Source organism: Anabrus simplex, chromosome 7 (genome assembly GCF_040414725.1).
Source record: "Anabrus simplex isolate iqAnaSimp1 chromosome 7, ASM4041472v1, whole genome shotgun sequence".
NCBI classification, from domain to species: domain Eukaryota; kingdom Metazoa; phylum Arthropoda; class Insecta; order Orthoptera; family Tettigoniidae; genus Anabrus; species Anabrus simplex.
In genome coordinates this window covers 306,581,827-306,605,729 of record NC_090271.1, presented here as the reverse complement: position 1 = coordinate 306,605,729, position 23,903 = coordinate 306,581,827, and the positions used below count along the sequence as shown (strand labels likewise).

At 39.9% G+C, this 23,903-nt stretch overlaps 1 protein-coding gene across 1 annotated transcript in view; it reads right to left on the bottom strand.

Annotated features, from left to right (window-relative positions):
• Vps13B (vacuolar protein sorting 13B) overlaps nucleotides 1–23,903 on the bottom strand; it is a 300,908-nt gene that overhangs the window by 266,413 nt on the left and 10,592 nt on the right. Inside the window, exon 4 of the mRNA XM_067152027.2 lies at nucleotides 19,171–19,270. Within this exon, the coding sequence (XP_067008128.2) occupies nucleotides 19,171–19,270 (100 nt within the window). The remainder of the gene's footprint in view (nucleotides 1–19,170; nucleotides 19,271–23,903) is intronic.

The window sequence follows — 23,903 nt, the reverse complement described above, 5'->3', positions numbered from 1 at the left end:
ATAAAGGAAATCAAAATGGCATATTAGAGAAAACAAAACAAGCGCAAGGATGTTGAAGTTTGTATGGCTATAGGAAAGGTAGATGTTGCATACAGTAAAGTCAAGGAAACCTTTGGAGAAAGGAAAACTACGTACCGTATATGTATATTAAGAGCTCAGATGGAAAACGAAGGAAGTTTGTAACTCCATCCATAGACCATCATTATTAAAAATTTTAAGACATTTCGGACTTCACCCAAAGCTAATCAAATTCATTGAACTTACTCTAACCAATACAATTTCTAAAATTAAGTTCCGAGGAGAACTTTCTGAACCATTCTTGATAACAACTGGTTTAAGAAAGGGTGACGGATTGTCACCTCTGCTTTTTAACTGTGCCCTAGAGTACGTTATGAGGGAATGGTACAAGAATAACTCGAAAAATATAAAAATTGGAACCCAGAAGGATAACATACATTTGAACTGCCTGGGATTTGCTGATGATCTAGCTCTTCTGGCCAATGGTATTCAGGAAACAAAACAACAAATACAGGAAATAGCTCAAAATATTGGTTTGAAAATTTCATTTGAAAAAACAGAAATTATGCTAACTCAAATTCTGCTTGCAAACAAAATTAAGTTGGGAGACCAAGATATAAAAATTGTAGAAAAATTTAAATATTTAGGTGAAATAATCACATATAACCTGAACGAGAAACCAGCATGGCAAAATAGAATAGATAAACTGGTTACAGCACAGCATATTAGCAAGAAAACATATAATGAAAAGTGTTTCTCGATAGCAACCAAACTGAACACTACAAAACAGTCACTCAGCCACAAACTACATATGCATGTGATACACTATTAAAAAAAAAAAAAAAAGTTGCAATAGAGAGAGTACTCAAGTTAGAAAGGAGAATAGTGAGAACCTGTTTAAATAAAAATTATCAAGTAAATGGAGTCTGGAGACTAGCTTTCAACGAAACAGTTTATAAAGAAATAGAACCTGTAACTAGCACAATGAAAAAGAAATTAATATCATTCTTAGGGTATCTAATATGGTCACCAGAAAATAGAATCAGTAGAAAAGTAATAGAAAAATTATGGAAGAGTAAGAGTAAGAATAATATTAGATAGTTCACAGAACTTAAAGAAGACATGAGAGAGTTACATATTATAGTAGAAGATTTAAAATACAAAACAAATACACTCAGCATATTGAAAGATAAACACACTAGACTACAGACAAAAATCAACAAGCAGAAAATAGGGAGAGTGATTCCAGAAGCAGAAAGAAAATTACGTTCAGAAAGGATGAAACAGTATTGGGCTGACAAAAAGAAGAGAAACCTCCATAAACCTGACTAAGTAGTCCTATGTTAATTACAAAATTAAAATAAGATAAATAAATCAAAAAAAAAAGTACTGGAGTGCAGTCGAACAATGCAGGAATTATTAGATTAGGAAACTAAGTCTTAAAGGAGAAGATGCATATTGTTACATGTATAATAAGATAACTAACGATGGCAGAAGTAAGGAGGACATAAAATGCTGACTAGCACAAGCAAGGAAGACCTTTCTTAAAGAAAGAAATTTGCTAATTTCGAACATTGATATAGGAATTAGATGCTTCTGAAGAATTTCATCTGGAGCATAGACTGTATGAAAGATTTACCATGGATGATAACTAGCTCAGAAAGAAAGAGAATAGAAGCTTTTGAAATGTGGTGTTACAGAAGAATGCTTAAGGTAAATAAACGGTGTGTCGCACATCTATGAGAATGGGGCCCTACGTAAGATGAATTCTAATGATGAAGACAGTACACACACCCCACATCCAACCCATCAGAATTAACCATTGAAGGTTAAAAATCCCTGACATGGCTGGGAATCGAACACGGGACCCTCTGGACCAAAGACCAGCACACTAACCATTTAGCCATGGAGCCAATCATGAATCACGAATGAAGAGATACTGAATCGAATTGGTGAGAGGAGATTGATTTCACAAGCATAAAGAGATTGATTTGGCTAAATTTGACCAGAAGAAGAGATAGAATTATAGGACAATCTTAAGATACCCAATACTTGTTTAGTTGGTTTTTGAGGAAAGTGTAGACGGTAAGAAAAGTAGGGGATAGACAAAGTTATGAATATGACAAGCAGATCAGAGCAGATGTAGGATGTACTGTAGTAGTTTCATAGAAATGAAAAGGTTAACACAGCACAGGGTAATATGGAGGACTATATCAAACCAGCCTATGGAGTGATGACACCACCACCACCACCACCACCACCACCACCACCACCACCACCACCACAACAACAACATTTTCTTCCATGGCACTAACTGCAAAGATTTCATTTCTTGAATCAAATTAAGTATGCTCCAGAAGTATGGAAAAAAGCCAGAGCTGGCTCAGGGGCTAATGTGCAAGATGACGGCTATACAGGGGCTCTTATGGGACTAACTCTGGGGAGCTGGCGCAGGGGCAAGATGGACGCCAAGCGCAAACCACTTCTAACCATGTCTTATAACTTCTGACACCCTGAGACAATATGATGTTGTCATTTTATGGAATACTGTTGAAAGAGGCTACTATAAGGGGCACCTGACCTGAGAGAGCATGGGTTAGTGAACTCGGAGTCTTTAGCTGAGTCTAGACATGATGGGTTCTAACCTGTTGTCTATCTAACCTCCCTTGGTCAACTTTTATAGGACACTTCATGCCGAGGTGGTGGGGTCGACCTGAGTAAAGCTCCTCTAGGGACACCCCATGCCCCAGGTAGAGCCCTAGTAGAGTAAGGCTCCTCCAGGGGCACCCTTGCCTTAAGTAGGAGCCGAGCAACCTGTGGTGCTGTTGTGCCTTCATTGGCAAACTCAGGGTCTTTAGCTGAGTCTAGGCATTATGTGTTCTAAGCTGTTGAATCTCTTGTGCGGCACTTCTGCCTGAGGTGTGGTTGAGCAGAGTAAACGCCACTCCCAAAGATTCGAACATGGAGCTGACATAAACTCAAAACTAAAGAGCTTAAGTGCAATTCAAATATCCTCACCCTGATTGAAATGTGTGTACGATAAAGGTGTACTGACTACAGTAAACGTGGAGACATGTACATCTCAGCAGAAAAAATGACTTTGCGAGCTAAGCTGTATTTTCCGATCTGGTGTAGTAAAGGAATACCGACAATATGTTATGACGCAAGACTTGGGAGAACTCTGGGTCTTTAGCTACAGGTCAAAGCTTGTTAGCGGTGATGTTACTAACCACGTGCACTTATTCAACTCTATATAATACTGCTTTGTAATACTACACGATCGTTCGACACAAAGAAGTCTCATACCTCAAGGATTACAACTTCTGACCTATTACTTTTTATCAATCTAACTTTCGGAACTGCAGCAAGAATTGCAAATAGTGACTAAAAGTGGTTCTAGTAGGCTCTAAACTTCTGAGCATAGGTCAGCGGTTATAGGACCTTGATTTATCTGCTATAAAATAAAATTTCTCTATGTGAACTCCTGTTACCTGTTTTTGAAGTTCATTTGTAGCATACAGGAATGCTGATCAAGAAAGAATTACCAAGGGCTTGCGAACAACAGTGAGCAAAGATGGTGGAAATATAGCAGACGATGCAGGCAAAGCAGTATGTAATTATTAAGAGAAGGCATCACAATGGTTTCAAACACGGAATGTAGAATACAGGACACGTTATTTCTCTTTCTTGTTCTTCTTTACTTTTTTATCAATATATTTGAATCAAGATGATGAAAACCTTAGTTCCCAAGCCAGAAAATATAATCATGCACAGTTAAAACCACAACCTAGCCAAAAACCAAACCCTAGGCCTTGTTTATGTAGATGAAGAGAAGTTTATTAAGACGAAAACACTTAGTTCTCAAGTCAGAAAACTTAATCATACACAGTTAAAATCACGACCCGCCTCGAATCGAACCCAAGGCCTTGTAAACCTAAGGTCAGTATGCTAATCGTACAGCCAAGGAGCCTTGTATCTAATAAAATCCCTGACCCAGTCGAGAATTACAAAAATCTGGAACATTTAAATCAACCTGATGGAATACTGCTGTATGAAACAACTAAAAGGGGTACCAGGGGGCTCTTAACTTCCGAGCATGGTTTAGTGGCTAGAGGACCTCGAGCTGAATCTGGCATTAATTATAGTTGTTTAAATTTCTCTGAACAGGTTACCACAGGGGGCTCACAACTTGCAGCATATGACCTATTAGTTTTATCAGACTAACTTTCGAGAACCGGGGTAAGGACTGCTAGGCAAGACGGCTGCTATACTCTATTTGTATAGACTTAAGACACAATTTGTAACTTTCATATGCCAATCGTCCTTCCCTACACCAGCTAGAACACAACTTTACATCCTAGCTAATTGTGCAGGCTTAACCGCATGCTGATCAGGTGTTAACCTAAGCGCTTGCCCTTCACCCACCAAAAGCTTAGCTGCTACACTTTGTACTATTAGGACTAGGGAGATGATGTAAGACTTAATACATGTGCTTTACTCATAGGAGTGTTACGTTGGAAGTTACCCTCAGGGGGCGTAATGTTAAAAGGTACCCTCAGGTGTAATGTTAGAAGGCATCCTCAAGGGAGGTTGAATCTGAACTTGGAACAAGATGGAGACTGCACATTGGACTAGGGAAATGGTGTAAGGCTTAATACATATGTCTTATTCATAGAGGTGTAATACTGGGAAGTATCTTTGAGGCTCGAAGCTAAGAGATTTATAGTAGTTTACAATATTGTTGACATGACTTAGGGCCGGTTGCATAAAAGTTAATCTGAGTTCAACCACCCGAAACTGATCTCCAGTCAAGCTGAACTTAGAATTTTGGTTGTATAAACATTAATCCAAGATCATGTCTTCTTGATGGAAGATCAAATCTGACTGGTGAATTTTCTCAGATTAACCTGGTTGAACTAAGTTCAGCAGAAGGAATATAATTATTATTTTTGTTGGAAATAAATCTGTTTAGGTGTCTATGACATAATTACAAAGAAAAATAATAAATAGGCCTACTGTTGACTAAAGTAAAATGATAAGTAGGCCTAATGCTAATTGTAATGAACAATAATCCTACTATTAACAAGTTGTTTGTTCTCCACTGTTTTATGCTTAGGGTCTATAGGTTATGCTATTTTCAGATTTAAGATTGCTCTGACGTTTCATCCGAGAATGGAGAGTTTGAACTCCAAAGAGCTCCTCGCGTGTTTCAACATAGAAGGAATCCCTTGTTAGAACTAAATGATCGACAATTTAAAATACGGTTTCGATTAGGAAAACGTGTAGTTGAAGAACTAGAACAAAGATTACATCTACAATTAAGGACACAAACTAAACGAAATCATGCACTGAATCCAATGTTCATGATCCTTCTCACACTAAAGATTTTACGCAACTGGAAGCTTCCAAATAGGCTAGTAATTGGAGATGTATTCAATGTAAATAAAGGAACTGCAAGTAGGACTATACACAAAGTCACTAGAGAGATTGCAGCTCTAAAACCTCAATTCATCAAGATGCCTGCTGAGGAGGGTGAAGTAAGAAGGACATATTTTTTTCCTCTTTCTTAAAATTTGCAGTACGCGTCTTCTTGTTACTCATCTTTCTTCTCCATTTTAATTTAATATATTTAATGCAGCCAAATAGCCATAACAGAGAATATAGGTTACATTGATGGGTTACATATTTGCATAATCACGTATAGACATTGTTCTTCTTGTACAGAATTCAATGTGGTACTGTTCACACGTTTTTCCACATAGTTTGCACTCACAGTCTATACTTGGGTCATGGAAGTGTTTTGATTTGCAGAGTAGGTGATGAAAACCGTGAACTGCTAATCTTGTAATGACATGTCTTAATTCAAAATTAGCTTTTGTCCACGAGCGATCTATCATTGCCCCTGTGCCATAGAAGTCTGGTTGGACTTCTTCTCTCTTCTCAGTCAGATTTGCTAGCAGTTTCTTTGATGCACCGGTGTTCGGTAGTGGCATACTTGTCCTGAGATCTTCTATGAGAAATGATTCCCTTGCGAGGAGATATACAAGTCTAGATCGTGTTGTTTTTGATACACCTATCACCTTCTTTATATAGTTCGCTTTCACCTTTTCCAAGGTTGATAAGTTCCTCGTTGTTAAATGTGTCCAGATAATTTCAATGCCATAAGTCATTATTGGAAGAATTTTTACTCTGAATAGCAACATTGCTGTCTCCAGACTAAGTGATCTAATGTCTTTTATTTCATGCATTGCCATCATTGCTTGAGTTGCCTTTTCTGTGACATGTTTTGTGAAACAATATGCGCTCGATTGCAGGGTGATGCCTAAATATTTGAAGTCTGATACTATCTTTAATTTTTTATCCCGAATGAAGGTCTCTGCTGAGGCGGGTACTCTCCCTCCTTTCCTGAACACCATGGTGTCTGTTTTTGAGATGTTTATGAACAGCTTGTTTTCGGAGCACCAGTTTTGGACGTCATTTACAGTTTCCTGTAATTTTGTTATGTCTCTTGAGCCAATTACAATATCATCGGCATACGCACAAGAAAATACTCCCTCCTTTTGGGTAATTCTTAGGATATCTGCGGTTGCAACTATAAACAGCAAAGGACTCAGTGGGTCACCCTGTAGGACCCCGTTTGATTGAGCTATTGGATCTGATAGAGTGAGGTTATCCGAAACTCGTACTTCGTTCCATTGTAGTATTGATGTGATGAGATAGGTCCATATGTTGTTCGTGCCTAGCATCTCCTTAAGCTTGTCTATCACTAGCTTCCTGTTTATCAGGTCAAAAGCTTTAGTAAAATCTATGAAGATGGTGTAATATTTTCCGTTGTCTTCTAAGGCATCCCAGATTTGGTTTAACAGGAGTTCAATAGCGTTTAGGGTAGATCGTCCCTTCCTAAAACCAAATTGGTTCTCTGGCAGATGCTCATTTATTTCCTCATTTATTTTTCCTGTTATAATTTTGGTGAATATTTTGAAGGGGCAGTTTTCCAGTGCTATGCCTCTGTACTTATTGGGATCTCTTGGGTCTCCTTTGCCTTTATATAGAACTTTTACAATTGACTTTCTCCACTGGTCGGGAATGGAAGCAGTTTCTATACATTTGTTATATAATTTTGTCCATATAGGGGCTAGCAGGTGTGCAGTGTCTTTTACATATTCATTATAGATCCCGTCCGGACCTGCGGCTTTCTTGTTTTTGGTGCTGTCTATAGCGGTTCTAGTTTCCTCTATGGTCAGGGGTACCCAGTCTAATTGTATATGTGGAGTAGTGGTATGTAGATCTTTTCTGGGATGCGCTGGACCTTCGATGTTGAGAATCTTACTAAAGTGCGATTCCCAGATTTCCATGTCTATGTAGTGCGTCTGTTGTTGTTTCTTTGGGTGTAGGGCTATGAACGGATTTTTCTTGGCTTCCTCTGCTAGCTTCTTGCTCTCCGATTCTAAGTAGGCGCGTTTCTTTTCTTTCAGTGTTCTTTTGTAGAGTTTCCTCTTCTCATTGTATATGTATATTAGACTTTGAATATTCAAGTTCTGCCTTAATTGTTGCAATTTGTCTAGGGTCTCCCTCCTCAGCCTATAGCACTCACTATCAAACCATATCTTTGTTCTTCTTGTGGCCCGCGGAATGGCGGCCTTCTGTAGGATTTCTTCTATTATTCCTGTTGCATCATCCAATTTTGAATTATCTATTAATGTATCTAGATGTGTAGTTGAATCTAGCATTTCTTTAACTTTCTCAACATCTATTTTCCTTGAAAGGGGGTGAATTGTCTTTTTCTGTAGTTTTTCCCACTCCCCTTGGATACGTATTTCAATTGGTAAGTGTTTCCTAATCACGGCTTGGTTTGTTGTCCATATTGTAGTCATGATGCCTGTTATTGGTCCTTTCGTAAGTGCAATATCTATTGTGCTCTTTCCATTATGTGAGATGTATGTAGGGATAGTGGGGTTGTTTAGCAGGATGAAGCCTTCTTCTTCCAGTTTCTCGAGGACTAGCTTTGCTTTGTAATTTGGAATGTCCAGTCTGCAGTTAAGGTCACCTGCTATAATTATTGGTTTATCTTGCTTGCTCTGAGTGATCATTTGGCCTAGCTCGTCCATTATGTCGATAGCTGTTATGTTCGGTTGGAAGTAAGCGGCTATAATTACGAGACCGCCTATTTCCAGTAGTAGGGTATGGTTCTGTTGCCTTGTTGATAATATTGGGGTTAGGTGTGGTTTTATGAGGATAGTTATCCCCCCAGAAGGTCTTCCTTTTTCTCCCTGTCTAGCTGTAAGATGAAAACCATAGAAGTCTGGGTGTTGCCAGTCGTCAGTGACGAATGTTTCCAATAAAATTGCTATATCGTACCCTAATAGAAAGTTTTCCGGGCTCATATTCATTGCACCTTTTAGCCCTTCTATATTCCACATCATGATTCTTAGACTTCTTGAAGCGTCTTTTAAGTTTTGGTTTCTTCCTTCAACTATTATATTTTCCGAATTATTCGAAGGAGCGTCCATTGTCTCGCATGGGGCGAAAGGATCGAAATTGAAAACGTTTGATTGTAATCCCTTTCGGCCAGAATTCCTCTTCATATACCCTGTCCATTAGATCAAATGGAATCCCCACTTTGAAAGCTTTCGTGTCGTAATTGGTTATTATTTCTTCACACGTAACGTCGTCTTTGATTCCTCTGTTTTCGAGGTATTTCTTTATGACATCGGAGGTTGTGTGCGGGCTCAAACGCCCCATAAAGAGCCAAGCTTTCTTCTTTGCCGCTTGCAATTCTTCAACTCTTGGACCTGTGCTTATCATTGCGTATTGCTGTCTAGTTTGCTGTCTACTTGATTTGCTGGCAACTTGCTCCGGAAAATTGGCATATTCCAGGTCTGGAGTTTTTACCTGCACCAACTCATATTCCTTTCTCGGCGGTGTTTCTGCTTGTGCTTCGTTAGGACGGCGGATTTGCATATTTCTCCTTCGTGGAGGTGTTGGTCTAGGCTTCCATGTCATCTGAGTATTATACTTGTCTATCCCGCTGTTGTCTGAGGTTTTGTGTACAAGACTATCTTCGTCCATTTTCTGCATTCTTCTTTTCCCACCATTCTTCCACGTGTTATCGCGATCGCCATTCTCTTTCTCTCCATTCGTGCTCATTTTGGCTGCTGTTACGAACGAGTTCATTATTATCTGTTCCGCTGGCGAGATGTCATTTATTTCTTTTGCACTATTCGCATTGTTGTGTCCGTTGTCCTCCTGGCCGTTGTTATTCATATCCTCCATCTGGTCCATCTGGTGGCGCACCACTTTGTCCTCTGGCATGGTTTGTTGCATTGTCTCCTTCTCCGCTTCGTTGTGCCTTGTGACTGCAGTTGTGACTCTTCCATGGTTGATTTGGGTGTTGGTTCCACTTCCTTCCCTTCCCTTTTTTGTTACTTCTGGTTCAGTTGGTTCTTTTTGGTATAGGTGGCGGGCCCCCATCGTGTTTTCCAGCTCAGCCCTGACGGCATTACTGATTCGCTTTTCTAGCTCGGTTTCCATTTGCTGGGTCAAGTATTCCCTCAAATTGTCGAGCCTCTTTTGGAGATCTTCGATTAGGTTTATGCAGCCGTGTTCTTTTACCTGGGCAGCACGCTTACAGGCGGTGCAGAACCACATGAGTTTCCGGTTTCTCCTTTTCAGAATGTCATACTCTCCTTGTGTTAGGGTTGAGCAGTCCTTGTGTACGTGTGAGTTGCAGCGGTCGCATTCCACCGTAATTTCGTCAGTAGTGATCGCTTTTGTACAGGTAAAACATTCTTCATCTGTTTGGTAGTTGTTGGTTGGCATGATGTATCTGCTGGATGTCAGATGTTAGCAGTATTTTACCTGTCAATTGCGAACGTTCGTCGGTTTGTCTTCTTGAATTAGATTCCTATCACATAATTCACCGTTCGTATCCACGTGCCAACATGTTCTCTAACTAACTACATAAATTTGTCTTTTCAGTGTCTGAATGCGTATCCTCATTTAGCGCATCTGCCAAACGTTCATCCCCTGTGTGTGTGTGAAAGTCTCACCACAGTACGTGCATGAATATATTTCCTCTCCTGTGTGAGTGATATGTGTAAATACCTTACTATACGTGATGCATAAGGTAATACTATTCCAATCACTATGCCTACCTCAAATCTACAATTCACCTTGAACAGGATTAATGAAAATCTTGTGAACACTGATTCATAATTCATTTAGCGCATCTGCCAAACGTTCATCCCCTATGTGTGTGAAAGACTCACCACAGTACATGCAGGAGTATATTTCCTCTCCTATGTGAGAGCAACAAGGCGCGGCTAAGACACTTAGCGTCTTAAACAGTTCATTTCAAGGTTATACTCAACAAAACTGTGTCCCACTCTCACGATAGGGCGTCCAGTTGCAAAGGATGCCACGATCGCTCTCAGACAGATTGTGGCCCACTCTTCCGTAGGAACAATCACTTGCAATATGAGCTAAATTATATTTTACCTGTCAATTGTGGACGTTCGTCGGTTTGTCTTCTTGAATTAGATTCCTATCACATAAATCACCGTCTTCGTATCCACGTATAAATATCTGCCAACGTGTTCTCTAACTAACTACATAAATTTGTCTTTTCGGTTTCTGAATGCGTATCCTCATTTAGCGCATCTGCCAGACGTTCATCCCCTACGTGTGTGAAAGTCTCACCACAGTACATCATTTTGCGGCTTTGTTTACGTATCGCAGACAAATGAATGTCGAATGGCGTCGAGAATTATCGATCGTTTCTATCTAAATCGCATGTTCGATACAACTCGATTCGATACAATCGCAATTATCTCTCTTGTTTAGCGATGTTGTCAACTCTGTTTCGTCGACCTTAGATCAAAACTGAACTTGGTTCAGTGATCTCAGATTAGTGTTATACAACTCACACAGAGAAAAGAACGAAGTTCATTTCCGATCTTCGATCAAAACTGAACTACAGTTAGCGATTTTTATGCAACCGGCCCTTAGAGATTAAAACATTGTGTTCACAACCGAAAAAAATTTTTTGTGCTATACATGATGGGGAATCAAATTCAGCACTCTTTCCTAAGGACTGCTAAGTATCATAAATGATTGTGAGTTAAATTCAAATCACCTAACGTTTGAGTTAAATGAAATTACCGACCTGACTAGGAATCAAACCCGTGTAGATGGCAGCTACACATGGAACTAGGGAGATGGTGTAAAACTTAATACATATGCTTTATTCATAAGGCATAACGCTGAAAGGCAACTTTAGGTCTTGGAGCTGAGCAACCGCATTAAGGCAAAGGGCTAAATGTTGAAAGAGCAAAAAGGGCTAAATGGCTAAAGGACAAAAACAAAGGCTAAATGGTAAAGGGGCTAAATGCTAAAAGGGCTCCTCCTCCTCCTCATAGACTTAGTAGTATATGACTACCTCCTCCTCTTCCTGAGTGCAAGCTTAACCTAACAGGCATGGATTCAACTCTAAGCTTACCCTCACAGGCCCTGGATTCAACCCTAGGCTTAACCTTACAAGGGTTTTAATGGTGAACTTGGTGGAAGCTGAAGTTGAAACAAGATGCCAGCTACACATTGTACAGATAGGACTAGGGAGATGGTGTAAGGCTTAATACATGTGCTTTATTCATAGGGACATAACTTTAGAAAACTACTTCAAGTTCTTGAAGCTGAATGGTTGCAGAGTCAAAGATGCTAGCGTGTGAGCTCATGCGTACTGCGCTACTGGTTTTTGGTGTTTGGAACACTGAATTTTTTATTGTCATAGTTCAAGATTATAGATTAAAACTCACTGAGCTCGATAGCTGCAGTCGCTTAAGTGCAAGAAGTATCCAGTATTCGGGAGATAGTGGGTTTGAACCCCACTGTCGGCAGCCCTGAGGATGGTTTTCCGTGGTTTCCCATTTTCACACCAGGCAAATGCTGGGGCTGTACCTTAATTAAGGCCACGGCCGCTTCCTTCTCAGTCCTAGCGCTTTACCGTTGTCGTGACCTACCTGTCCAGTGAGACGATCTCGTAGGTTGGTCACCAGGCCGTTGGATGTTGAAGTATTATCTGTCCTGCCGAGCGGAATGTAGGGAGGTAATTTGTAGGTATGACTCGTCCCGCAACTCCCGAAATAAAAGAAGAAGTTATTTCCCTGTCCTTTATTACTGAGGACACTAAAACTACTATGTACAGTATATTTACAAGTCTGAATGTAATGATCTGTAGAGAGAGCGAGCTTGTTCCACGCGCCTACTGTTCTACTACGCGTCTATCTGAATCTTGCCCTACGGCACTTGGGCTATGCCCCAACAGAATCTCGTTCTGACAAGTACGACTACTAGCTGGGAGAAGGCCCCGCGCCATCTTGGCCAGGGATTATATCTCCGCTCCTGAACTCAAAGTTCTATCCCTACCTCCTACCAAGGGGTTGGGTCTTACGGGCATTACCAAACTGATCACCTTGTCACTAGCGCCCTCAAGTAGCTATTCTCAATAGTTGTTACAGTAAGTGCTGCTACCTAGGCACTACTGTCTTCTGTCTTACTTTGTCCTCATCTTTCCTTGTTTTTCTGAAGTGCATCTGTACTGGTCCTGACTAGCCTTGTACTCGGCTTTGTTCCTTTGTCGGTTATCGGGCGGGCCGCCTGGCCCGCTGGCATACTAGCTCTGTTTGTCGATACACAATAAATATCCTGTTGTGATCAACAAGTCTCCGCTCTTGGTCAACGCTTTCGTAAGCTTACTTCGCAAGCTCTCTCCATTACATGTAACTTCTTGAAACATCTCCCTTTTCTTACAGTAACTAAATCTGACCATAATTATTATTCAATTACCTTAATGCTACAAGGTGTCTCCTGTCACTGATCATCATTCTAACACTAATTAATCTCCTCCGACACCTTGAGCTCAAGACTCGGCTGCGAACCCCGGCTGCCTTCCACCTGGCAGTCCGCCGGTTCGAGTCCCTGGGAGGTCGGTACACGACACCGTCCCATCATCGCCATAAGAGATATCTGCGTTGGTGCGACGTAAAGCCAACGGCAAAAAAAAATAAAAATTAAAACTCTTGAGACTTTCAATTGTCTACTGTAATGTTGATGCATTTCGAACCTACAATCTCCAGAATGCAAGCTACATCTATATGACACGTACAACACACTTGGTTACACATTACTACTGCTTCATATTCCCTTCGACAAAGCTACCGCATTTATGAGTAGATTACACTCACTGTAACAAGGTTATAATCAAAGCTACACTTCCCCGGACGGTGGCGTGTCGCTTTAGTGTCGATAATATTATATTTAATTTCCACCGACAGCGATACTCTTATCTGTGGGCAAGTCATGCTCATGCTTATCCATATTTGAGTAATGTGTAGGAAGACAAACAGCTGAGTGGCATTCGGCGCGATCATAGAAAAGAAAAATCAACTGGACAATACTAATTTATTATAATTCCTTATGTAACAGAACCGGTTTTGACTCTTTAGAAAGTCATCTTCAGCTGTATTATACTCTTACGTTAGTTACAATTGAAAAGATTGTGTGTGACAAACGTTAATTGGCAAGGCACAACACTTAAAATTGTAACTAATGTAAGAGTATAATACAGCTGAAGATGACTTTGTAAAGAGTTGAAACCGGTTCTGTTACATAAGGAATTATAATAAATTAGTACTGATCAGGTGGATCTTTCTTTTCTTTTCTATGATATATGGTAATTATGAATACGGAACATAATGAAATTAATTATTAATCAAGAATTTCATTGGTTGCGACAGGCAAAGTGTTGCATGAAGGATACTTCTATCTCCATTTTCAAACCAATATTGAAACTTTAAGTGATGCCTAGTTAAACATCGGCTGAACATTGTTTACGCAATGGAAGATTGTGCTCGATTTAGACGTTGTTTAGGTAGACGTTGTCTAAGGCTTAAAACTAGTCATCGTTTGTGCAATCAGCCCTAAGTGTTTTCGTCTTAATAAACTTCATCTACATAAACAAAACCTTGGGTTTGATTTTCGGCTAGGTTGTGATTTTAACTGCGCATGATTACGTTTTCTGGCTTGGGGACTAAGTGTTTTCATCATGTTGATCCAATATATTGATAATAAGGTCAAGAAGAAGAAAAAGAAATAACGTGTCCTGTATTCTACATTCTGTGTTTGAAACCATTGTGATGCCTTCTCTTAATAATTATATACTGCTTTGACTGCATCGTCCGCTATATTTCCACCATCTTTACTCACTGTTGTTCACAAGCTCTTTCTTGATCAGCATTCCTGTACGCTATAAATGAACTTCAAAAACAGGTAACAAGAGTTTGCATAATGAAAATTTATTTTATAGCAGACAAATCAAAGTCCTATAACCGCTGACCTATGCTCAGAAGTTTAGAGCCTACTAGAACCACTTTTAGTCACTATTTGCAATTCTTGCTGCAGTTCCGAAAGTTAGATTGATAAAAAGTAATAGGTCAGAAGTTGTAATCCTTGAGGTATGAGACTTCTTTGTGTCGAACGATCGTGTAGTATTACAAAGCAGTATTATATAGAGTTGAATAAGTGCACGTGGTTAGTAACATCACCGCTAACAAGCTTTGACCTGTAGCTAAAGACCCAGAGTTCTCCCAAGTCTTGCGTCATAACATATTGTCGGTATTCCTTTACTACACCAGATCGGAAAATACAGCTTAGCTCGCAAAGTCATTTTTTCTGCTGAGATGTACATGTCTCCACGTTTACTGTAGTCAGTACACCTTTATCGTACACACATTTCAATCAGGGTGAGGATATTTGAATTGCACTTAAGCTCTTTAGTTTTGAGTTTATGTCAGCTCCATGTTCAAATCCTTAGGAGTGGTGTTTACTCTGCTCAACCACACCTCAGGCAGAAGTGCCGCACAAGAGATTCAACAGCTTAGAACACATAATGCCTAGACTCAGCTAAAGATACCGAGTTTGCCAATGCCGACACAGCAACAGCACAGATGGCTCGGCTCCTACATAAGGCAAGGGTGCCCCTGGAGGAGCTTTACTCTGCTATGCCCCTACCTAGGGCAAGGGTGCCCCCTAGAGGAGCTTTATACTCTGCTAAGCCTCTACCTGGGGCAAGGGGTGCCCTGGAGGAGCTTTACTCTACTAGGCCTCTACCTGGGGCAAGGGGTGTCCCTAGAGGAGCTTTACTCTGGTCGACCCCACCACCTCGGCATGAAGTGTCCTATAAGAGTTGGCCAAGAGAGGTTAGATAGACAACAGGTTAGAACACATCATGCCTAGACTCAACTAAAGACCTTGAGTTCGCTAACTATGCTCTCTCTCAAGTCAGGTGCCCCTTTTAGTAGCCTCTTTCGATAGTATTCCTAAGATGATGTCTCAGAGTGTCAGAGGTTGTAGCGCATAGCTAGAAGTGGTTTGCATGTGGCGGCCATCTTGCCCACTTGCCCCTGCACCAGCTCGCCAGAGTTAGTCCTATAAGAGCCCTGTATAGCCACCATCTTGCACATTAGCCCCTGCGCCAGCTCCCTACTTCCAGAGTCATTTTAAGAAAACCCACTGAAATGAAATGGCGTATGGTTTTTAGTGCCGGGAGTGTCTGACGACATGTTCAACTTGCCAGATGCAAGTCTTTCGATTTGACTCCCGTAGGCGACTTGCGCGTCATGATGAGGATGAAATGATGATGAAGAAGACACATACACCCAGCCCCTGTGCCAGTGAAATTAACGAATTATGGTTAAAATGCCGGACCCTGTCCGAATAGAACTCAGGACCCCTGTGACCAAAGGCCAGCACGCTATCCATTTAGCCATGGAGCCGGACATCAAACCCACTGATTTCATAGCACTTATAATGGGCTAAATCAACACCAGTACGTACTTTTACCCAATCCAATTTATAATGCTAGAAACAAGCTTACTTCACGTGAATAAAAAATTATGGATTAAAATACTGCAAGTACCTATGTTTTAAAATATGAAACTAACTTCATAGGCATAATCACATAAACGGGATTGTAAATAAGTTTGTTAACATACTGGTGACGGGCCCCAAAAATTCTCGTGGTTTCTCGGCCGACCGCACATGACGGGCTACGAGGATTCTCGTTTTTATGATCTGGTGGCAAAATTATAAGTTTTAAACCGTATAGTCATGGAATAAATAGTACAAGGCAGCTATTGCTCCATCATCATCATCATCTTTTCTTTAAACCTCCATCTAGTTAACAAAATAATATTGGAAATGTCGAGCTATTCCCTGGAGCTTCACGGCAGCTGTCAACATGGCGCAGCACGTGCAGTTGCTAACAGATATGGATATTTGTGATGAATTATCAGATGTACCTAAAGACAGTGAATAAGGTATTTCTAATTATGTGAGTGATTCTTACAGTAATTTTTGTCCTTCTATGTCAAACCGTGAACAGCAATCTCACGGTTTGGAATACCGATTCAGCAGTAACTCAGATATACACAAGTCGAGTATAGATAGCACCTGTAGTATGTAGTAGGTACAGATAGAGTAGACGGCTTCCCTAAAGATTATCCAGTGTGTAATTTATAAGTTTGAGGTTGTTATTTAGCATACTTTTCACGTTACATGAGTTTGAGTTCAGCAATACTGTATAATTTTGTTCCTGCAGGCTTGAAATAGCAGCCTCCGTTCTGACCCGGTCACCAATGTGCTCCCAGTAGGAAGCCATGCTTTGCAGTGTCGACTCAGTTAAATGTAATATAAAATCTTTCCAGTCTGTCAAACACACAATTTCAACATAAATTGTTACACAATAACATCCTGGAAAAAAAAAAAAAGCTATTATTCAAAGAATGACATGTTTCGTTCTACAAGAACATCTTCAGATCCATCAAATCACTTTAATCAAGCGTTCAAGCGTATAAATGTTCAGTATTGTTTGCACATCTGACTCGTTGGCTGAATGGTTCAGAGGGTCCCAGGTTTGATTTCTGGCCAGGTCAGGGATTTTAATTGCTTCTGATTAATTCTTCTGTCTTGGGGACTGGATGTATGTGTCCATCCCAACACTCTGATCATATTCAGACATTATTTTTTTTTGCTAGTAGCTTTACGTTGCACCGACACAGATAGGTCTTATGGCGATGATGGGATAGGAAAGGCCTAGGAGTTGGAAGGAAGCGGCCGTGGCCTTAATTAAGGTACAGCCCCAGCATTTGCCTGGTGTGAAAATGGGAAACCACGGAAAACCATCTTCAGGGCTGCCGACAGTGGGACTCGAACCCACGATCTCCCGGATGCAAGCTCACAGCCGCGCGCCTCTACGCGCACGGCCAACTCGCCCGGTATTCAGACATTATACCACAGAAACACGCAATAGTGGTTACATCCCTCCATATAGGGCAGGCGTCAGGAAGGGCATCCAGCTGTAAAACAGGGTCAAATCCACATGTGCTACACAGTTCGCACCCGCGACCCCACAGGTGTGGGAAAAAGCGGTAGAAAAAGAAGAATGTTTACGTTGCAGAAACTTGTCAAAGACTGATGGGTTTGGTGATAATATGAACAAGTATTAACAAAATAATAATGATTGTATATACTCCGCACGGCCTTACTTCTAAATTGAAGTTTCGCAAAACAAATGGGCATCGCCTTTCCTCTGTTGCCAGCGTGCTACGCCCGCGAGAACAGCTGATGCAATACGACCGCGGTAAACAGCCCTTGGAAAATGTAATACCGTACTCAGAAAAATTAATGAATATGGATTGAAAACAAAGTCACAAAAACTACACTTACTAACAACATCTGACTCTAACAAGAGAATATATTATTAAGAATAAAATAGAATGAGGAAATAAAACATCACTCACCGCTAATGGCTGGCACAGGAAGGAGGTTATGGCCTACAAAGGGAACACTCTACTGATCGCAGTCACTAGAACCCTCCAACAATATGAAAAACACAGTAATTACTGAAGGAAAATGCAAAAGATCGCGAAGCATACCAAACACGCTGAGTGAGATAGGTTAACCACGTGGCGAATGTAAATATTAGAATTGGCAACTGGGTTTCGAGATCGTGCTCTGCCGATATAAATCGATATGAATAGCAGCTTGGGATTGGTTGGATGCCTATGCTTCAGCGCATAACCGCCAGACAGAGCCAAAATCTGCCAAAACGTCAATTTAGAAGTAAAGCCGTGCGGAGTATAGTATTCAATGTCACTGCATTAACTTAATTAAATACTTCTGTACTAATCTAGTCTATGGAAGTGTAGTCTGTTGTCTCCAAACACTGTTTCAGGACTGTGGTCACGGAGAGGCTAGTGGAAAGTTTTTTGGGGTAGCACACTGTTTTGCAGAGAGGGGAGGAGAAGGAGGGGATGAGCGAGGGGAGTGTTGTCGATCCTGCCTATTGGAGAGGTGAGAGAAGATTAATTACACAAAAAGGAGAATTGCCTTTTTCTGTGATATATCAAGATTAGATGAAACCAGGCTATTGAAACACCTATTTAACCACGTTTGGAGAAAAAAAAAAATGATTTAAAGAAGTCCAAGAAAAGTTGAATATTATAATGCAATAAATTGCAAATAGAGAAGACAAGATGATTTTGAAGAACAAACATATAAGACTTAAAGCAAGAAAGTCTGCAACAAAAACAATATCTCATACCTGATGAAGAAAGGGCAGCCAGGTCAGAAAGAATGAAGAGGTTTTGGGAGAGAAGGAAGATGATAAAAGCTTAATTCCCAGTCAATTTTTGAAGACTCAGAAGTATGGTTTGATTTAAGTGCTTGAATATGGGTGGGTGGATCGGTGGAAAGAAAGAAAGAAACAAACAAATAAATAAACAAACAAATAAATAAATTAAATAACTAAATAAGAGGACTCTGAAGAAAGCTCAGTCTACTAATATATATGTCCAGAGAATCTGAAGACCACCTTTATTTGACCTCAAAAGACACATTTTCAATAATAATAATAATAATAATAATAATAATAATAATAATAATAATAATAATAATAATAATAATAATAATTTATTTGACCTCAAAAGATGCATTTTCAATAATAATAATAATAATAATAATAATAATAATAATAATAAAAGAGACATCAGTACGATCAGCAGGAAATTATTTTTAACTAAATACTTTTCAACCTACCCCCTGCTCTTCTTGCGATTATCTTTTGATGTACTTCCGGTTGCATTACTAGCGGTATCTGAGGCAACTGACTCTTCACTCCTTAGTTTCAAAATACATTCTGAAACAAAATTGAGAATGTTTCATACAAACATGAAAAGAACATCAAAAAATACCCACAATAGTATATTAGATCACTCATTCAATTAAGTTAACAAATATATACAAAACTGCAAGATTTATTCAGATGGACAGCATGAAGGTACTTACATGGTTAAAAATAAAATTTCAAAATGGTATTATTACTTATTTAAGCCCAGTAGGGAGCATTTATGATTAGTCCTTTGTGGACGTTCACTTTCGTTGCCAATATCACTTCAGCCTGCCCAATAATATTTCCTTTCTCTCATGTGACAGTGGTTTCCAGGACTTAGTATTTTTGGGTGGTGAGACCACGAATTAACCATATCACAGAATTTGGAGCAGACTGGGACATCAAGGTCAAAAATCTCAACAAAATACAAGTTGTTTATTATAGCATTTGGGCTTTTGCTGTGTCAAGAAAACAAGGTGGAAATTCTTTACATTTTGCAGAGAACATCGCTCCGCGTGTTCAGAATAAAATCTTGATTGTTCATGAGGAAGTCTTTAGTCTCACATTATAATCGCTTCCACATCAGTTATCTCCTTTTCTAGTTTCTCCAGGAACTCTTCAATATCCTCTTCTTTGTTCCCTGTCTGAGGTACATATACTTGTAAGAAGTCCTTCACTTTATTGCTCATTCTCAGTTTAATTTCCGTTATTCTGTCACTGATGTACTGTACTCTCTCACATCCACACACTGTACTCCTCCAGCTGTTTTGAAATGATCAGGCCCATTCCATTTTCTGCTTTTCAGCCACCACTCCAGTATAGTGTATATCCTCTCCTCATTCTTTTCTTCCTCCATTTAACTTCATCTCCACCAGTGATAGATGAAATTAGACCTGAAATGGTGAAATATAGTGGGAAGACTGGGATGAAATGGCTTTATAGAGTAATAAAATAAGATTAGCATGGAGTGTAAGTAAGGTACCTTCTAACTGGTTGAAAGCAGTAACTGCACCTGTCTATAAGGAAAAGAACAGGAAGGATTTCAACAACTATCCAGGTATTTCATTGATCAGTATACCAGGCAAGGCATTCACTGACATTTTGGAAGAGAGGGTGCAATCCGTGATTGACAGTAAGTTGGATGAAAACCAGTGTGGTTTTGGACCACAGAGCAGCTGTCAGGATCAGATTTTCAGTATGGGCCAGGTAACAGAAAAAATGCTACAAGAGGAATAGACAGTCATTTTTGGTTTGCAGATCTAGAGAAGGCATATGACAGAGTATTAAGCAAAAATATGTAGGCTGTATTGGGGGATTATGGGATTAAGGGTAGATTATAAAAGCAATCAAAGGCATTTATGTTGACAATTGGGCTGCGGTGAGAATTGATTGTAGAATGAGTTTTTGGTTCAAGTTATTCACAGGGGTTGGACAAGAATGTTGTTGTTCATGGTTTACATTGATCATCTACTGCAAGGTATGAAGTGGCAGGGAGGAATTCAGTTAGGTGGAAATGTAGTAAGCAGTTTGGCTTACGCCAACGACTTGGTCTTAATGGCAGACTGAGATGATAATATCATTCTGGGTAACATAGCCTGTGTATCATCTCAGAATATCAGAATGTTTCTCGGGTAAGGCAAAGAGCCATGCAATTTGATTAAATCTTACAACGTGTAAAATACATCACATACAATTCTGTATACAATGTAGAATTCTATAGCAAAGCATGGACATGTCAGCCGTCCTTAGCTTTGGTATAATAGCTCAATCAGTCTGCACTAGAATGAAGCAGTAGTTCAGATCTTGAATAACAGCAAACAGTAGTTGTCCTTTCTGTGCACCCTGGTCTCTATGGAAGCTTGTTAGTTGCAGCATACAAGAAGCCAGTATCATGCACCAGCTGTTCTGTACACAAGTCACTGATGTGCCTCAAACAGGATATATTATGGGAAGAAAAATTTAGAAAAATTTCTTAAAGACACTCAAGTAAAATAAATTTGGTTCCTCATCTCATATTCCTCGAGGTGTAGGCTCTTTTCAGGTGAACTGCATGTATCTTTCTTACCACCTGCCAATCTTAAATCTCTGGCAGTACGAGGAACCGATCCAGGTCTCCAAGGACGACAGTTAATAGCGCTAATTGTTACACTATGGAGGTAGACTTATTAAAGACCCTCAAGGCTTGGTATTTCTTTCTTCTTCATCATTTGCCAATTGGGCAACAGACCTAAATGCAGATCAATTTTGACTGACTGATCATTGCCACCATCATGAAAAGTTTCCAGTCTTTGGCTGGAATGACTTCTTCCTGCTCATATTCTCTCTTCTTCTCCTACCATAGAAATTATTCTTTCTTTTTTTTTTTTTTTTTTTTTATTTCATATAAAACACCTTTTCTTCCTTCATTTCTGACCTTGTTAAATTGAATTGCATTGTCCTGTCTTGTTCTGTAATAGCAAAGAGTAAGTTCCAGAAGGAAGTGGGGGTAGGCTTAATTCAAGATTGCTGGAAGGCAGGTGCTGTTTGCATTCCATTGAGGGATCCACTTAAATGGTCAATAGCTGTTAACAAATTGTCATACAGTAAGATAGGGCACATTGTGGTATGAAAAACGTCTGGTGTAAAACGTAAATTAGTAGTGCTAACAATCAAACAAAAATTAAATATAATTCAGAAATTAGATAATGGAGTCTCTGCAAGCAAATTAGCCAGCGGTTACAGAATAGGAGTGCAAACAGTGTGAGACATAAAAAAACAATCAACAAAATCTCATACCCTTCACAAGGGACTGCGATATTGATTCTGGCCCTATGAAACAGAAAAGTATAAAGACATCATCTTACCGGGAGCTTGATTCTGCTCTCCTGAAATGGTTTAACCAGAAGAGAGCAGAAGCAATATCGATTTCGGGTGCCATGTGCTCCAAGAAAGCCAGTTTTTCATAAAGCGCTAGGCTTAGAAGGTGATTTTAACGCTTCATCAGGGTGGCTTACTAGATTTAAAGTGACATGGTATCTGTCAATTAAGGGTGGAAGGAGAGCATTTTAGTGGGAATGCAGAAGCCTCTGCATCATTTTGCAGTAGATTTAAGAAATTTATAGAAGAGGAAAATTTTTTCCTGATCAAATTTATAATGCTGATGAGTCAGGGCTAATGTGGAAATGTCTTCCTACAAAAACTCTCGCTTCACAAAAGGAAAAGTCTGCTCCTGAACACAAATCTTCAAAAGAATGTGTTACAATCACGTGCTGTGGAAATGCCTCTGGAAACCACAAAGCTCTGTTCATTCAAGGGGACTGAAGCCAAAACCATCCCTGTTGTTTATTACGATCAGGAGGGAGGCTGGATGATTATGGAAATATTCCTCAATTGGTTTCAAGAACATTTCGTACTGGAAGTAAGAAAATTTCCTAAAAACAAAGGTTTATCACAGAAAGCAATGCTGCTTTTGTATAACACACCTTCACATCCAAACGAAAGTTTGTTAACTTCAAACGATGGACTCATTGTTGACAAATTTCTTACTCTGAATGTGACAGCACTGACACAGCCTATGGATCAGGCCGTTATTGCAACTGTGAAGCAACAATGTAGATCCAAACTCCTGAAAAATTTGATGGAAGAAAGTGTTTTTACTCTTATCAAATTTCTGGAAACAATATTCTTTATTGGGTGTACTAAATGAAGTTGCAACAGCCTGGGGTAAAGTAAAACCGTGCACATTATCACGATCATGGAGGAAAATTCTACCACAAATACAAGAACAGGATATCCACGAAGGTGACAGTTCTCAAGAAATTCTTGCTCAAGCTAAGAAAGCTGAAGGGTTCGAAGAAACTGACGAGGCTAATTTAACTGAACGGTTTTTTAGCAACTCATGTGAGCAAGGCTTTCAAGAATTAAGTGATGAAGACATTGCTAATGTCTGTGCTGGAAGTGGGTTGACACTGACAGTTTAAGTGAGGTTGAAGAAAAAGAAGGTGATAAAAGATTTCTCAATCTGTAGCTCTACAGTGTATAGATACCCTGTTAGATTATGTGGGACAAAGGGGGTTTGAATATGGTGACATTAATGCCGTACACAAAGTACGTCTCGAGGTAAGGAAGCAGAGGAACAACCAAAAGCAGAGAACCATTACAGACTTCTTCAGAGCACAATAATGTGGGTAATAATGAAATGTCGTATGGCTTTTAGTGCCGGGATATCCCAGGACGGGTTCGGCTCGCCAGGTGCAGGTCTTTCTATTTGACCCCGTAGGCGACCTGTGCGTCGTGATGAGGATGAAATGATGATGAAGACAACACATACACCCAGCCCCCGTGCTATTGGAATTAACCAATTAAGGTTAAAATCCCCGACCCGGCCGGGAATCGAACCCGGGACCCTCTGAACCGAAGGCCAGGACGCTGACCGTTCAGCCAACGAGTCGGACAATAATGTAGGCGAGTTATCTTTATAAAAAACAATCAACAAAATCTCATATCCTTTGCAAGGGACTGCCATAATGATCCTGGCCCTATGAAACGTTAAAGTATGAAGACATCTTATTATAGCCTAATTTATATGGTACTGTATTTCTTTAAAAAATATAGAAGGCATTTTTCTTGCAATAAACACATGCTTTTGGATTATCTGTGTTTTCCGATTATCTGTACCGAG